Source organism: Xiphophorus maculatus, chromosome 11 (assembly GCF_002775205.1).
Source record: "Xiphophorus maculatus strain JP 163 A chromosome 11, X_maculatus-5.0-male, whole genome shotgun sequence".
Taxonomy (NCBI): Eukaryota; Metazoa; Chordata; class Actinopteri; order Cyprinodontiformes; family Poeciliidae; genus Xiphophorus; species Xiphophorus maculatus.
This window is the reverse complement of record NC_036453.1, coordinates 11,237,607-11,255,954: the sequence shown is the minus strand read 5'-3', so window position 1 is coordinate 11,255,954 and position 18,348 is coordinate 11,237,607. Positions and strand designations below refer to the sequence as shown.

At 39.6% G+C, this 18,348-nt stretch overlaps 1 protein-coding gene across 1 annotated transcript in view; it reads left to right on the top strand.

The window, feature by feature from the left end:
* The first annotated feature begins 204 nt into the window (after positions 1-204).
* LOC102218074 (Krueppel-like factor 8) overlaps positions 205-18,348 on the top strand; it is a 72,722-nt gene continuing 54,578 nt past the window's right edge. The window contains exon 1 of the mRNA XM_023342014.1: positions 205-629. Coding sequence (XP_023197782.1) covers positions 603-629 — 27 coding nt within the window. The 5' untranslated portion in view covers positions 205-602. The remainder of the gene's footprint in view (positions 630-18,348) is intronic.

Sequence of the window (18,348 nt, the reverse complement as noted above, 5' to 3'; positions counted from 1 at the left end):
CATGGGCGCTGCACGCTATTAAGGCGCTGCATGAGCTGCACATTGCATGCATTATCCCCCTTCTCTCTTCGCATTTGAAGAGGATTGTGCAGCGGGCCCTGGTCCGCCCGGTCCGGCTCGGTCGGGCTCCGCTCCGCTCCTCTGCAGGGCTGCAGCTCTGCTGACTGACAGAGAGATGAGGGGTGGGGACGCAGGGTGGGGTCACACGCAGGGAGAGGCGGAGGAGGAAAAGGCAGAGAGAGAGAGCCCAGCCCTTGAATACACGGCAACAACAAGCCGACTCAGAGAGAGGGAGAGACGCAGAAAGCACCGGCCGTATTTCTGATTTGTTTTGGGGGGGATGAAGCTCAGGGAGCCGTCGACGCTGCTGCGGACATGAACTGAAAAGACACACTGGAAGAGGCGGGGATCGGTGTTCCTATATATCCCGAACATTCACTGTAAAGGTGGAAAAAAAATAGCACCGCCCCCCAAAAAGAGCGAGCCTCCTGTCTCCCCTCTGACACTTCTTGTTCAGATAGTGCTACACCCAAAGCCCCGATCGACCCCCTCCTGCTCCTGCTGCTCCACCCCTCCGCCGCTGCACCGCTCCGGCAACCGAGATGCACACGGAGACCCGTAACAAGAAAGTAAGTGCACCTTATTCCTGGTCAGAGGAACAAACAGTGACATCTGCCTTTGTGGATGATCTGCCTGTACACAAGCAGAGTTGACATGTCAGCCTAACATGTGTCTGATCATTTAAATGTCAGTAAGCTGTGTCTGCTGCAGCCACGCGCATCCTTTTTATTCTGCAATCAGCGGAGGACTTTTGTAACCTCATTGCATTTGCAAGTGCATCATACAGGGGAGTCCTGTCATTTCCACGCTAAAACACGGAAGCTTCTGCGCCCCTCTCTCTCTCTGTGTGTGTGTGTGTCTCTCTCTCTGTATGTGTGTGTGGTGGTAGTTCAGGTTCGATTTTAAATGCTCCGAGATCCCAGGGAAGCAGGAAGGAAACGGAACGCAGCTTCTGCAGCTTGCAGGACACCATCTTAGCTTTTAAAGGGCCAGCAGCCTCTTCTGCAAACGTCCATGGGAAGCAGCCAGGTGCACTGCCTCCAGGTACTCTCTGTACCATCAGTTTTGTAGCACCTTGCTAAAAAGTAGGGCTGGGCGACATTGCTTAAAAATAACATCTTAGATTTTTTTTCATACCATATCCGATAATTTTTTTTAATTCTAAAAAAAAAAGACAAATGACAGTACATGTTTTCAAAAAGTGGATTTCATTCCAGTCATCCATTCTGTGATTTGTTCAACAGATTATTATAAGTAGGCTATGTTCATCATATATTTTTTTTATTACAACAATATAGTCATAATAAAGATGCAACTTTACCAGAAGAACATCTTGAAATTAAGAGAAAAGGTAATTTTAATTAAAAAAAACCCGCTACAACTGATGTGGCCAGGTCAGTCTGTGTGACTCTTTCTTTAAAATAGACTTAATCCTTAACTCAATCGTTTCAAAGTCCTGCTACTAATAATAATTTAATGCTGATGTTTTAAAATATGAAGCATTTCATTATATGTAAAACCTATACCAAAGTATAACTTTAAATTTATTTGTTATTTTTCATGTTGGAGTTCTCATAACATTACTACTTTAGTCCCCTAACATAACAACTTTATTCTCATTCTTGTAATTAAAAGAAATTGTAACCTGGTCTTAACATTTAAAGTCCAGATAAATAGAAGCTGCAAAACACGCTTATCAAACAAGATGGCCGCTCTCGGGCGCTGACATCGCTCTATGAAAACATTGGTGAAAAAGAAAATCCAGATTTTCCAAAAAATTAAGTTATCAATAGCCAAAAACTCAGTTAATTGATTTCTTGATAAAATTTTCTGAAAGGGTAATATTAGGAATGTATGTCAGAAATTAGTGCATTATTGCACTTTTTTGTCCGTTCTCCTTTGCAACATAACTCTATCTCAGTCAGATTGGATGGGTAACATCAGCTTTCCGACCTCACCGCAACTGGATTTGGCTCTGCACGTTGACTGGGCCGTTCTAAAATGTAAATATGCTTTGATTTTGTGTTGAAGCAGAGACTCTATAAAGCATCTAAGATTTTAGGACACTGTAGTTCGAGGAGTGGAGTAGACACTTATGTTTACAGATAATTTTTTTTTCCTCCAACACAGCTGATTCAGATGGTTGAATTAGTATACTGCTAATGAGTTGTTTGTTTGATTTACATGCATTAGACCAGCGAGAAGGCTGCACGGTGAAGCAGTATTGTTGTCATGTTAGGTTAGTTCAGGGGTGGGCAACTCCAGGCCTGGAGGGCCGGTCTCCTGCAACTTTTAGATGTGTCTCTACTTCAACACACCTGAGTCAAATAATGAGGTCATTAGCAGGACTCTGGAGAACTTGACTGCACTTAGGAGGTGATTCAACTATTGGATTCAAGTGTGTTGGATCAGGGAGACGTCTAAGAGTTGCAGGACACCGGCCCTCGAGGACCAGGATTGCCCACCCCTGGGTTAGTTGGTCTCTCTAAATTGCTTTTAGATATCCCGCTGTAGAAAACTGCCCCACTGCATGATGCTGCCACTGATTTTTACTTTAAAGATGGTGTTTTTTTGGTGATGTTTTTGCATGTAGGCCAAAAAAGTCTGTTTTGTAGTCATCTGAGTAGAGGACGTTCTTCTACATGCTTCCAGTGTTGTCAATGTGGCTTGTGTGAAGTTACAAACCTGTCTCCTCAGGACTTTTTTCTTTCTTAGTCTTCTTCTTGCTATTTGTTTTGTTATAAAAGCCAGATTAGTGTAGTGCAAGACAAGTGGATGTCCTCACAGCAGATTCTCTCCACCTGATTGTGGCTCTCTGAGTTCCCATACAGGCCTTTTGTCTTTTTTTAATTAATTGATTTATTTTTTTATTCATACTGGGTTGAAACATTTAATCGGATCATTACGACAAATCGATTATTGAAATAATCGCCAACTAATTTAGTGACTGATTAATAATTAACTGAAGTATACAAAGTAAAACATACAACTTTCAGAAAAAAACAATACAGTCAGAGCAGTGACTAAACCAAAACTATACCACAATATATACATTAAGATAAAAAAAAAAACAAAAAACTTTTTTGTCTATGAATTTGTTCAACCCAGAACTCAAGTATTACGGATTTAGGATCACCTGGTTCGAATTCTGTAAACAAACCAACAACCCCCCTTTAATTTCTAAGCACTTTTCCTACCCAATTATTAATTGAAAGAGTCAACAGATCAGCCTGACACTGTATTGATGTGTAGTGGAGAAAGTGCTTATTTAAGCATTTATTTAGAGTTTTTTCAGACTTTGCCACCAATGATCAAGCGTGCTCTAAAATAATTCTGTTTTTGACTTTTAGGCAGTGAAATTTTTTTTTTTTTTTTTTTTTTACATATTGTTAATATTGTATAAAGTAAGCTGAACAGAACATCCCAATTTTTGTATTCAAATTGATTACTCTTCAGAAAAATCGATAACTAAAATAATCTTTTACAGTTTTACTTCATATCCGGTTCATTGTAGTTTTTGGGCACTTTACTCCTGGAATAATTTGCAGACTAAGCTTCAACGTCTTTCCACTTTCAGATGACGGATGGCTCTGTGAGCGTTCAAAGCTTGGCGCGTTGTTTGATAAACTTCTCGTTTTTCCTTCTGACCTCTCCGCTGTGGTCACCGGGATGCTGTTTGTTCACTATTGCTCTCTAACAAACTTCTGATGCTTTTATGGAACAGCTGCGTTCATGATGAGGTAAAATTACCCACAGGTGGGTTCATGAATGCACACAGTTGCACTGGATTTAATTTCGGGTTATCAGGGCAACATAAGTGTATGACACATTTTACAAATTATCTTTGCAAAATTATTTAAATCATGCATTATGGAGCATAGTCTTAATTTTTTTTTCATTTAAGTTAATTATTTTAAAATCAAACCTGCACATTAGGTAGAATCGCTGTTACTTCATGTCAAATTCCCATTTAACTTCCTCAGCACAGTTCAAGTACCATCCCATGACTGCATATTGGTCATAATGTCATTGATCTGACTGATATTCTGATCTCTCAGACCTTTCATCTGCTGGGCTGAAGCCTGTAAAAAAAGCTGCTGGGCTGAGAGGGATGAGGCAGCTAGGGGGAAGTGTAGTTTTACAAACATTTCTGCGAGTCAGAGTTGAAATATTCCCAGCAGTGTTGCTCTCTGTTGGCTGAAAACATAAGTGGTGGGGGGGAGAGAAAGGAAGTTTCAGTGTCTGCCACATTTCTTTAAATAGCAACACTTTTCAATGATAAAATATCAACTTTTTTTTAAGCAATATGTAATGGAAAATTTTACAATGTGCCCCTCACCCCTCTTGTGCTTTAGATTGTGTCTGCATGATCTTAAAAAGAGATTGGTTTAAGCTGCTCTCCTATAGATTTCTACAGTGTCATATAACAGCAGGGGATGTCTGTGATCCAGGAGACTATCTAGGTGTTACTTCTCCAACCCAGAACTTAGGCTGCATTTTATGCATTAAGTAACAACCCCCCTTTCCTTAACAATAGCAAAACCATCCTTTCCTTAGCAAGACCATTGGTGTTGGGCTCCACAGAATCCTTGGTGCATAACAATCAAGGATTCACACCTATAATCCAATCAGGTCTCTCTTCTCTCTGTTGGGAAACACCCAGAGACGGTGACACCCTCCTGCTATATGATCTGCTGACCAGCACATATAAAAGGAAGCCAGAATCCACTGTTGGTCAGAGCAGACTTGACAGACTCCTTTGACTCTGTATTTCTGTTCTCACCTTGCAAGGTTTTAATAAATTTCTTATTTCTTCTCATCCAGACTCTTGTTAAAGTAATTTTTTTTTCCATGACAAATGACTGCTTTTGAACGTTTTAGCATTCTCTGTGTCAGATTAAATGTGGCTCGAGTTTCTTTTATGTAAAATCTGTGTGAATTGTCAAAGAAGCTCTGGACTCCGGGGTAAACATGAGACTGCTTCGGTGAATGAAAGTTTTGTAGCACAAAGTGGAAACCGATAGATCTGCCTGCAGCCTGGTGATTGAAGATCACAAGGCTGAAACTGAACCTGCGAAAACCAAAGTTAATTCTGCTTTATAGAAATTAACCCGACTTTTATTATTTGCACATAAGCTCAGCCTGTGGACATGCATGCAAATATTGTAAATCTGCTTTATTTACAATAACTGCTGTTGAACCTGCATCAGCAGCTTTTTTTGTGCATTTTTAAATTGTCCACTGAGAGTAAAAATGCAGCGTAACTGCAGCTGTTTTACTCATGTGCCCTATGACGTTACCCCTTTTGTTGCTTTGTAACACAAAGGTCTTCTTGGTCTGACAGAATGCTTATTGTAGGCTTGTCACTTTTTTTTTCTGAACAAACCGCAAAAAATAAATAATGCCCCACATCCTGCGTGGCAGATGGTTTCCTCTTATTGAGCGCTGCAGAAGTACAGCTGCTGCGGTTCAGGCTGTTGTGAACTGTAGTTGCACTGGAAGACACCTGTCACTTAGCAGCAACGCAGCCACTTGTTTACATAGTTGTTGGTTGAAATATGCAAGTGAAATTGCATCAACTTTTGATTCCTGTGCCCTGGTTTTATATGTTGGGACAAACGAAAATGATCTGTTTTTTGCCAGATTTTCTAAATTAACTTTGCAGAAGGGCATCAGATCACTCATTGTTTCTCGAACATGCAATAACTTTTAGGAGCCATTTCTGTACGATTTTATCATTCTCTTCAGAATGTTTGCTTTTTCCAGATTGAGGTGCAGCAACTGTAGCTTCTCTACCACATCGATTACGGCTGATGTCTTTCTGTCTTGGCATGTATGCTGCAGAGCATCAGACTATGAAAACTCCTGCTTTCATGGAGGTGGCCACATTGATGATCAATTAATCAAGTGCATCTGATCAGCAGCACCTGCCCAGGGAAGCAGCAAGTGTGTCTTAAGTTTTTTTACACAAAGTTTTTACATTTTGGTATCAGTGGCGCCTAATTAACAGTGACAATCATACCAGTAGCTTTTGGACAAAAGTAGGCCTCATATATTCTTTCCTGTGTCCCTAATGGCTGCTCTGTCACAACCACTCAGTGAAAATAGTTTGTCAGAAATGCCAGTTTGGTTTGTAAGAATGGTTTTGTTGAGTCTTTTTATTTAATTTTAGAGAAAACCCACTTCAAACATTTCTTTATGATGAAATATTGTCTTCCAAATTCTTGTTTTGCACTTAGAGGGGATACAACTAAATCAAAATAATAATGTGGACCTCAGCTCTAACTTCACTCTTACCGTCTCTTCACGTTTCCACCGCTATCTACCTTGATGACAGTTTTTGACACTTTTGGTGCCGATAACTTTGGACGGGCACCGTTAACTGAAAAGCTAGCTGTGCTAACCATAAAGCACTAGTAATTATCAGTCATTCTGTTGACGCTAAAGAGCTAAGCCAACATGAGTTAGTGGGAGCTAATGCTGAAGCACTATCCCAACATTGTATTTAGTAACAGCTAATGCTAAAGCGCTAAATACAACCATGTTAATATCTACCATTTCTTCAACAGGGTCAAATTTGTTATTGAAGAATTCTTAACAGTCGATAATTAAAACTTCTACACAGATGTCAAACTTTATTCAGCATCTGATTACAAAATAGCCAAGTAAATTAGCAATTTAGAATTTATCCGTAAAAATTAACTTAAGGGAAGCTAAGTATGCTATCCATCCCTCCATTTTCTAACACTCTTGTCCCTACTGGGGTCAGGAGGGGTGCTGGTACCATTCTCCAGCTAATGTTCCGGGCGAGAGGCGGAGAACGCCCTGGAGAGGTCGCCAGTCTGTCGCAGGGCAACACAGAGCTGAGTATGCTAAGGTCTTTGAAAGTTAGCAAAAGCGCTAATCAAAAAAATTAGATTAGGGGAAGAGTGCCCACCACAGCAGGTAACTGATAACATAGCTGTGTTTTAGCACCAGTGAGGTGACTGTGGCTCTGTGGTAGAGTAGTCGTCCTGTGATCAGAAGGTTGTAGGTTCGATTCCAGTTTCCTCTAGTAATCCTGTAGTGTAAAAATGCGACTGTAGTGTAAAGTGCTTTGAGTGGTCAAAATGATTGGAAAAGTGCTATATAAGTTCAGTCCATCTGCCAGTAAGGCCTATCTAAGCATGGTCTTACATTCAGTGGATCAGCTGAGACGTTGATGCGCAAACGGGGTCAGTCGTACGACATCAGCAGGACATCCACAGCAAAGGTCGCAGTGGTGCAAAGTCCAGCTATGTGCGAATGGGAGGGAAGCGATGCTGCACAGTAGGTAATGATTCACTAACCTGCTGAGCAAAAATTGATCTCTGAGATATCAAAACTTTTGTCCCTCATACACAGATTGAGTTAGTTTTAATGTATTTTAACTTCAAATCCATAAACTTGTCTGCTGTTTCCAAACATTGCAGCGACGTCTGCAGTGCAAGCGCCTCCATCTGGAGTCAGATAGGAACTCTGTTGTTTCTGGTTAAACTGTCAAAGATCGCGCTTCAAAACAAAATGTTCATTTTGGTGCCACCTCTTTGCTTGGGAGAGGGAAGAAATACTTTTGGCCAAAATGGGAGGAAAACCTTGCATGATTTTGCTTTTATTCTCCTCAATATACGGCAAAATGCTTTTTCAAAAGAGTTTTCAATTAATATAAAGGTTATCACTAACTTTTTTTTAAATTATTTTTACTAAGGTTTTGTTGTTTCTGCTCATCATGTAGCAAATGTAGCTCATGGCTGTGTTCAAAGTTGCTATTTTCAGCTTTTAAACACTGTTGCTGGTGGTGCTTATAAATCTGCTGATATTTTTTTCTGTGTCTTGTTTTGACTGCCTGTCAGATGCTGCAGCTACTCTAGGCATGCCAGGTCTTTGATGTAATTGATCAAATCCTGGATGGAGCCACTGCTGGTCTGCATTTGGATCAAATTGCAGCCAAACTGGCATGCTTAACTGGTTTGGTTAGTGAATTTTTAAGTACTTTTAAAGGTGGCGTTACTTGAAGTGACGCTTGATGATTCACATTTTAATCTGAATGAATGCAGGATGTCGGAGTTCCCTAAAAAAAAACTGATATGTTCTCCAGGTGGTGAGGAAATATTTGGGCTTGTTGGATTTTTCTATTTCCAGTCGTGCTGTCGTGTACAGCCAGCTTCAGTTCCTCGATCATCAGCATCAGCAGCAGTTCGCAGGAATGTGCTTCAAGTTCTCTCCGGTTCCTGCTCAGCGTCCTCGTGCACAGACTTGTTTCCTTGCTTGAATCACATCTGATGGTGAACCAACCCAGCTGAGTGAGTGGATGACTGGTCTGTTGGCCAGCTGGCTGCTTGTCTGGTTGTGTTTGGGAGTCAGAAGAGATAAATGAGAGTGGGTTAAAAAACGAGAAAAATGATGTGGGAAGCAGAGTGTTTGCATCTGAGCAATCGCCTCGGTAGATGTTGTTGTTTTTGCCGTTTGGTGGCTGAATCACAGAAATGATGCAGAGCAGGTCTGAGGAGGAAATACAGGAAATGTCAGCAGGGATAAACGAAACTGGATGGAGATGCATTAAAATCCCTCATTACCCAACATGTCACTACTTTAAATCAAAAAAGACTGAAAATTGTAATTGAGCATCAAGATCAGATGTCTGAAAGTAGAGTTGGATGCATTCCTTCTCCAACACACCTGAATTAAATGAATGGCTCATTACGAAGCCTCTGCAGAGTTTGATGGCATGCTGAAGAGGTAATTCAGGTGTGTTAGAGCAAGAATGCATTTAAAAAATGAAGAATAGTAGCTATTGATGGGTGGAGTATGGGGTACCGGGCCCTTTGATACGGGCTGTCAGGTCCCTGTATGACCGGTGTCAGAGTCTGGTCCGCATTGCCGGCAGTAAGTCGGGCTTATTTCAGGTGAGAGTTGAACTCCGCCAGGGCTGCCGTTTGTCACCGATTCTGTTCATCACTTTCATGGACCGAATTTCTAGGCGCAGCCAAGGTGTTGAGGGGATCCGATTTGGTGGCCTTCGGATTAGGAACAGACTGGTGTGATTGTGGTTTCTTGTGTGAGTTCCTGAGAAAGGTAGAAGGGGTTTCTCTATATGATAAAGAAAAAAATGTCAAAACATGCAGAACTCAAGTAGAAACTTTACCTTTTTTTGCCTTAGACTCAGTCGGTAAAGGAAGTAGAGTTGTTGGTTTCTCTCTATTGCTTTTTTTCCCCTCTGTTCACTGGGTTGTCTTGCTCGGGCCGGACTGCTTCGGGGCTTTAGCTCTATTTATAGAGACACATCTCTGTTTATATGACGAAGGCAGAGCAGAGCAGAGGAGGCCAATTCTCTCGTCATGATACCAAAAATTGAAGCTCACCCACCAGATCCAGGCTCAGAATTGAAATGTTTGAGACACCAGCAGAGCTGCTGTAGATCCAAGAATCACACACAGCTGCTGATCTGCAGAGATTCCCAAACTCTTTACCAACTTAAAGTAGTTTGAGCCTGGGATGGAGAGTGGAAGGGAGACTTAAAGGTAGATTTAAAGTTATGATCTGGGAGAGAAACTGGTTTCACACTGGTTGGACTTGTAACCAGTTATGAATGGATCAGGGACTCCCCTTTATGTCGTGATCTGACTCTGATACAGGAAGCTCAGGCTGCCGCAGTACAAGGATGAGGAGCTTACTGCAGCTCTGTCATTCCTCCTCTTGTTCTTCCTTCACCTCTTCCTCCTCCTCCTCCTCCTCCTCCATGTTTTCTACCACTAGTACATTCTACACATTCACACCATCTGGAGGTGACACTGAGATGAATCGAATTTCCACTAAATGCAAGCGTGCTTTCATTGGTTGACTAATCATTAATCAAGGTACAAAAGAATACAATGTTAGCCAAAATATCCTGCAGAGAAAAAAACAAAAAAAACATCTTAGGTGTTGGAGTAGTTAGGTAGTTGTTGCAGAATGGCTGATTTAACACTCGGTTCATTTTTGTATCACTCTGACTTTGGAATAAATCTGTTACGTAATTGTCAAAGTGACCTTGGCAAGTAATGGTAGAAAATGACTTCTTGAAGTCTTCATTGTCAGGTCAAAGCATGACACCCCCCATTTGATTTAAAGGTACTTCCAAAGTACTTTACAAGACAAAATAGTTTGATTATACGATCATATAAAATCTCATATGATCTGTACATAATTAAACCAAAGTGTGAGTAAACCTTCAGCCATCCGTCTTATCTGAGTTTGTGGAAATTATAGATTCTTGTGATTAGGGCTGAAATGATTAATCGTGATGATTAGATTGAAAATACTCATCAGCTAATTTAGTAATCGACTAATAGTTACAAACTCTAAAAATGGCCATTAGCTGAAAACCCCCCAACATCCTCCGATTTCATCTCTATAATAAGTCTGTTCTATCTTGGTGATAAATTTTCACAGATGTTGAGTCAAAAACTTTCCTTTCTTTTGTTCATCTTTAACTGCTCTGTCCACAATAAACAATTCAAGAAGTAGTAGATGGTAGAAATCTGGAGAATTGGAGGAATAGAAATGAGAGTGAAGAGTGTGTGTGTAAGGACCCATACACAGACTAACACACACCTAACCAATTTCCCTGGGAACAGCTTGGCCTGCCCAGTGGCCATCTGTGTTGACTGCATGTTTAAGTGACAGTTTAACTCAGTCTGCCTTGATGTGCTAATCATCCTTGTATATTTTATGATTTTGGCATCATAACATTTACAGTCTGTTGATTCTAAAGAAAAGATGCAAACTTCCCAGTGGAGCGATAGTCTTATAATGTGTATTTACATAAAAAATGCATAGAAAATAATAGGTGGTGTCACATTTTTAAAGTGTTATTTGGAAAAACATTTTGGATATTCCTTCAGTTCGCCCTTTTAAAGAAGTTAGAACTTACCTGATGACAGTTTAGTGTAAGAAACAAATACCAAGCGGGCTTCGTACAAGCTACAGACGTAAAAGATGTTGCATTAGTGGTTGCTATAGCGATTCCCTCCATTTCTGGGTTTCTGGTGGGAATGAGTAGTCCACAAAGCCACTCTTCATCCAGCAGGAAAAAAACAAAACAAAAACGCAAACAAGATCTTAAGACTCCACTAGAGTCGCACTATAAATCATATCACATAAAAATTGGTTTCATCATGAATATACGTTTTTTTTTTTTTTGTTGTGGTACCTGGCAGTAAAACCAGCACTTAGTTTAAACTTTTATAGGCTTTTAACAGGCTTCTGCAGAAACTACCGAGACAATTTATTCCCTGGAATTGGTTGCGTTGCAGCAGCTTTATATCCTGAGGGCAAATATTGCGAAACAATCTGAACTATGTGCCATTCCATCCGTCCTATGCATGTTAAACACAGAAATAAAAAGTTACGTTTATGAGGTTTCAAAAAATCAATACGAGCGTGCATATAAATACAAAATGTCAACAGTTATATCTGTAAATCAGTTATAATGCTTTGATAAAACATACAATGATTTAAAACAGCCAAAAAAGGTCAAACAATCATTAAAAGCTTCAGTCTGAAAATTTTAGAGGGTCTTGGTTTACAGTAGTCATAATGGAAACCATCAGTCCAGTCCTGTTCTCAGCTTCCTTTAATTCGTTATGTTCAAAAGATGACATTAGTTTAAAATATGAACATTTATGTGCTTTAAAGAAGTGATTATTGTTGTATGTTGTGCAGGAAATCAGACTTTAGAAGGAGTTAGTCTTGAACATGAAAACAAAAAGGAAATGCAATTGTTTCTTTCCCCTCTCTAATCAAAATGTAAAAGTATGGCTTTCAAAAGCTTCATCGTTGCAGCCTAACTGGAGCTGAAAAGTTATCCGAGACTGACCTCTGACCCTCTGTCTTTTGAATATCAAATAATATTTCTAAAATATAGACTGGCTTTGGTAAATATTATTTCATATACTGCATGTTGTTAATGTCTACACTGGTTTGACACAGACTGTTAAACGACAAACAGCTGTTACGTTTTATTTTGAAAAAGCTCTTTTAGACAAAATAGAAGCAGACAATGATATTTAATTAAAGTTACTGACATCCATGCTGGTAGCAATAAAAAAAAAAAAACAAAGCAATTGTGGTTGTGAAAGAAGTATTAGCCAGACGATGAGATGACAGAAAGTCTATCTAGGTTATTGTTCATTGTCTCATGAGATGATGTGGACAAAATGACACTTCAAGTTTTCCTTTAACTGTCATTTAAATCCTTATTTTATAAAATCTTTTGTAGTGGTTTGAAAAGAAAAAAATCTTTTACAGGATTTGATTAAACTCTGTCTTCTGTTTTGCCTACATTAAGAGCTTAAGTGAAGATTATTGGACTTTCTGACATTTAAAAACGGTGAAAAGTTCTTTTCTCTTTAAGCTCTGGCGATGGAAAAAGACAGAGTTTTCACTCTCGTGAAGTTCCTCTTTACAAAATGTAGAAATTTTGTAGGAGATCTTTTTTGTCGTTAGCTTACTAACTTGCCATTGATTATTGGTATAGTGATTATTGTATCTTGTGAACAAAAGCCTCAGCTTTTAAAGTGCCGTAATAGAGAATCACAGATGTCCAAAATGTCCAAACTAACCAAATTTATTTTTGAACAAGTCAACATTAGCACTGCAGCGTAGCTAGCTGCTATACGCAGACAAGTATCAGTTCAAAGCTTTGGTAAGGCATTATTTAAAAAGTTATATAATTATTCATTTGTTGATTTTTTGCTATTAATGAAAGCCCCAAATAACATCAATCTCATTTGAAACTAAATCTCTTGTTTTATTTCAAAGCTAATGTAAGCACTCCTGCTACTCAAAGTTACAACAGCATTAGTTTAAAGCTCCAATGAGTTATTTCCCAAACATTACTTAATGATCTATGTCTTTTTTCAGTAATAAAGAAGACACCTCCAAAAAGACATGCTACCAAGCTATAACGTTAGGACTACAGCGCTACTACAAGAATTTCAAAAAGTAACAGTTCAAAACTTGTAGAAACCGTTCTTTTTAAAAAATTTTTATTTATTTTTGAGATCCTTTTGGATCCATTTGGCTTTTTTTGTTATAAAGAAGGAATAACAATAATAGTTGAAGCCAAATCTCTAATGTTCCTGTTCATGTCCAAACCAGTGTTTGCATTGCAGTACAGGAAGTTTGAAATGCACGAGTTCAAACTGCCATGAAGTGAATCTTCAAACATGGACATTTTTTTGCCATTTACCAATCATTTAGAGAGATAACTGTTGTAGTTTGTGTGTTTGTCTTCTGTATGCAGGTTGTAAAATCTATGCTGTAACTTGAATTTTTCTAATAACCACAGTAATAAAAATGCTACAGCATGTCAAGCACATGAAGAAGTACGACAATAGCTTTCTACTTGGCTAGCTACAGGCTTTGTGTAAGGATGTTTTTACACCAGGTCTATTTAGAGAGAAGATCAGATCTGAATTTGCCCACAGCACCTCTTGGAAAACTTTTCCCATGTGCCTGATGGAGGCATCTGTCAGCGTTGTTCGTGTACGCAGGCGTGGTGGTGGCCGTTTGGAAAACACGCCCAGTCTCTTCTGATGTCAGCAAATCGCAGGAAGCAGAGTTGAAGTTCATGTGAAGTTCATGAAAGGTCAACAGGATTTGTCATGTGGGCTTCTGCTCCTGAGCGCTCAGCTTTGTCAGGGCTGTGGCTGTAATAACACACCTATTCATGTTTGAATTGGTCTACTTTTTATTTTCCGCGCTTATCTTGTTTTTTTTTTATGAGTTTTTTATCCATCGTTTTATTTGCTGCTGTTCACTGTGTCATTGGGGGTCAAATTAATAAGCCATCATTCAAGTATTTTAGTGATTTATATCCTTTAGTGTATAATGTCTGGCTAAAAATATTGCAGCACATCGTTTTCTTCTTTGATTACATCTTGTTCTGTTTTGCCTTCCAGTTGAAATCATAAACTCTAAACACAGGATATTTTCATCATAAATGCCACTTAGTGCAAGTGAAAGCATGCCAGTAAGCTGGAGGTTTACTACCAGCATGTTGTACTTCCAGAGGACTCAGAGGCAGTTACTTGTGTGTAAACACACATACGTTCACATCCTGACTCTGGAGATGATATCAGCGTAAAGATGAGTTGGAAATCATTCTGTGGGAATGAGGCTGTCTCAAAATGTGTGGCCGTAAAATCCAATCAGTGTTATGTTCAAAAATATCATAAAAGAAGATTTGACTTTTAATTTGCTTATTTGTAATGAAGCTGCTCTAAATGTAGATGTCTAGATTTTGGTTGCAGTACAACACTTAGCATTCCATGAAATCTTAAATTGACCACTAAATATTTCAAAACATAATTATGTATTAAAGAAAAACAAAGCAAAAACTATGTGTGAAAACTAAGTTGCTTTCTTGCAGGTCAAAAATATTTTTAAAAAACTGTCTATTCTCAAAAGTGGACTTCCCAGGAAATTTACCTTAAAACAAAACAAGGGCTCCGTCTCAGACTCTACAGCTTTCGGTTTTCATGGTAACTTCTTAAGGTCATGACCAGACCAGAAAATGATTAACAAGTCCAAAACTACCTCAAGTGAGAGCCAAAGCCTTTTTTAAAATTTATTTATTTATTTATTTTTTTACAAAATTAAATAATTTATTTCAAATGTTTTGTCTTCCATCAACCTTTTCTAATGTGATTCTTCAAAATGCACATTAAAAACATCGATGGCAGCTCTGTTAGTTGACTCCTCTATCGAATCTGATGCATGAAACTTGGCCTGAACTGATTCACAGCAGAGTAGTGATCCAAAACACAGCAGCCAATCCTCAAATGAATGAAATAATAAAAATAAATTCTGATTAAATTGTTAAGACTACAGGTTTCACACTAAGGTCTTTGTTCTAAACAATTTTGCTTCTTTACCTAATCTCTTTTTTTTCCCCTCTAATGACCTAACTGTCTTCTTTAATTTTATTTAATGAAATGATGAGCCTATCAGTAAACATAACTTCTGATTTACAGTTGAAGAGAACAAGGATTTCGAGCTCTGACTTTTAAGTTTGATTTTGAAAAGGGAGCGGAGACACGTTGGCACTGGATGTTCAAAGGAAAGGAAGTGTGTAGGCGTGTTCACTACGGAGGCCTGAGTAGGTCTGAATGTGCGCGTCCAGTGGAGACGTGTGATGTAAATTACGTGAATGAGCGTGCGGTAGTGGCGGACAGAAGGGGTTTGTTAAGTGTACGGGACACACTTTCCTCTCGCTGCGAGTGTTTGCTGCATGCCGGTGTTGACACGCTCGTGTGTGTGTGTGTGTGTGTGTGTGTGTGTGTGTGTGTGGGCGTGCTGTGCCTCGTGTGTTTGCGTGAGGACAGTGGCCGTGTCACCTTAGATTAAGCCTGGATGCGGGGCTGGTGATGGTGATGATGTTGGTGGTGGAGCAGAGCGACTCCCCCCGTGCCCACCAACCGCGGCACAGTCATTCACCGGGGGGGTGAAGAATCCCGTCTCTGTGGCAACCGCGGCGGCGCTGCCAAGGCGGCCACAAAGCAAAAGTGAAAAGAGGGGAAAGAAAGGGGCGAGAGGAAGAGGAGAGAGGGTGGTGGGTGTGTCAGTTCCGAGAGAGGAGGAAGATAATCTGTTTCTTTTTTTTCTTTTTCAGGGTAAAGGCTACACACTTGCAGGGTTTCTCATAAAAATGATAAGGGCTTCAGCTGAAAATAGAAATGAAACCAAATAAGACTGAGGTCATCTGTTCTCCATGGTTTTCCCTCACCCTTTTCCCTGTGACTTCATCGTTGTGAGGTCGGGCTTTTGAACTGGAGTCTCAGCTGGTGGTTGTCTGAAACCGTTACTCCACTTGACTTGATAAAACTCTGAAGTCTGTTTCACTGTTGGATTCCTGTAAGTAAAAGATTCATAAAACAGGAGCACACTCTCTCTCTCCCTCACTGACAACAGCTTGGATTTGAACGGAGAACGGTGAGAGTTTTAAGATGAAGCATTTCTTCATCCCAAGCAGACACTTTCTTGTAATCTTTTCACGCGGTTTTGATCCCTATGAGAAAAAAGAGCATCGAAAGTCTATAGAAAAGCTCTTTGAATACCTTTGGAAAGCCTTGATGACTATTTATCAAGAGTACTTCAAAAAGAAATGTGAAAAATGAATACTTTAAATCTGCATGGTCACTCATAAAAAAAATGTTTTTTTTAACATATTTGTTAAACTGCCACTACGTTATGACAGTGTAATTTGAGACAGAAAATCTGTGAAAAGATTGATCTCCTCCACCTTCTCCCTGAGCTACTACTGTCGTCTGAAGAAACGCACCGTTCCTGACCAAAAACATCCAATCAGAGTCAGGAGGAGTGTCTTAGCGCTGTCAATCATCTTCATGTTCACACCTGAGGTTGTGGTTTTCCAGTCTGTTGCAACTTACCCTTACAGGAAAACTGTTTATCTGTCATCATTGGTGGCAATGCTAACTAGCCTAGCATTCACAACAGGCTATGCTTGAGCATAGCAGAGAAAAGGGGAGGGAGGAAGGAGCAGTTCCACATGGAGGTTGGTTGACAGCACTAAGATCTGCCTCCTAGGTTGCTCTGGGAGCACTGGGAGAAGGCAAACAAGCTGTTGGTGTGAAACTGAATTAGACTTTATTGACAATTTTTCCTTCAGTGACTGTCAAAGAACAGATGTAGAGCTCTCAATGTGTGTCACAACTACAAGCAAAGTATCAGGAAAGAGAGGTTTGCATCAACCTAATGGAGCACTTCAAATGTGAAACTGAACCATGATTAATTTACCACATTGTGTACCTGCTGGGGGGAAATCAGCTGTTGAAATAAGAAATTGAAATGTTTCTCATACACACATACTGCCACCTTTCAAAGTACTCAGGTAGAAGTACTTCTACTACCTGAGAAGTAGGTTAGTGAAAAGCAAAAAGAGGAAGACGTGTCACCTGCTGGGCTATTCTAAAAAAATGCCACCTTTCCCTTTTTAGCCTCACTGAGATGACAATGCTAGATAAGATGGGTGAACTAATGGCCTCAAGAACTAGCTGGTATAATCTAAGTTACCAAAGGGCATAAAAGTTACGTACCTGCAGAGACACATACCTTACATGCAACAAGCTTTCCTTTTTTCTCATTTCTACTGTAGCGTAGCCTTATCACAATGTTTAGCATGTTCACACCTGGGGCTGTGGTTTTCCAATCTATTGCAGGTGATACAACTAATTTTAAACTGTAAATATTGGCTTTTTGACATTGCTTTTGTTTATGTAGAAGCTCATCAGAAGCAATTTCTTTATTTATTGTTTTGGAATACTTCAACCACAATGATTAGTGAGGGTTTCCCAAGGTATTGGTTTCTGTGCTAAACCTTTGCACCAACATTTGGGCATCTTGGAGACCATTGCTAGATGAAGATGTTTAAAGCTTCCCTTTAAGTCTACGTCAGTGCACCAAAACAGCTGAACTAATATATGGTTTTAACTGTGCGGTCTTACCCTTATAAATCAGGTTGAAATGGAATAGAAAACTCCTATCTGCATCAGTGTTTATGTAAGATGAACAAAAAGATCAGATATCCCAATGTATGATTACTGTATATGTAATGCACACATAATCCTCAACAGAAAATCAGAATACAACATGGGGACGATTAAATATTTACTTGATGACATCGTTTTTAGCGACATATTGAGATGACTCCAATCTGGCTCTCTGGCTATAGAAAACCAAATCCATTCTTGTGTTCTTTTTCTTCCTTTAAATGCCTCTAAATCTGACACCATGGTCCTGAACCAAAAAAGAGTCTTGTACCTTCTCCTGCCCAAGTGGAGGAGTTTAAGCAACTTGGAGTCTTCCTCACAAAGGAGGGACAAGTGGAGTGGGAGATTAATAGGTAGACTGGTGGTGCGTCCGCAGTGATGCGGGCGCTGTACCAATCTGTTGTAGTGAGGAGAGAGCTGAGTCAAAAGGCGAAGTTCTCAATTTGCTGGTTAAGCTATCGTTCCTACTCTCATCTATGGTCAAGAGGTCTGGGTATAATGACTGCAAAAACTGGACAATATGGCTGAAAGATGTGTCACGATATAAGTGTTTCATTTCAGTCGATATCAATAGTTATTGATTAGTATTTAGTTTTACTTCTTTTCCTCTCTTTTTCTCCTCCCATTGTCTCCTGGTTTCAGGAGACGTAAATCACTTTGTGTTTGAATTGAAACATGCGCTACAAATGTAGATAGTGTTTTACGGATTGGAATAAGT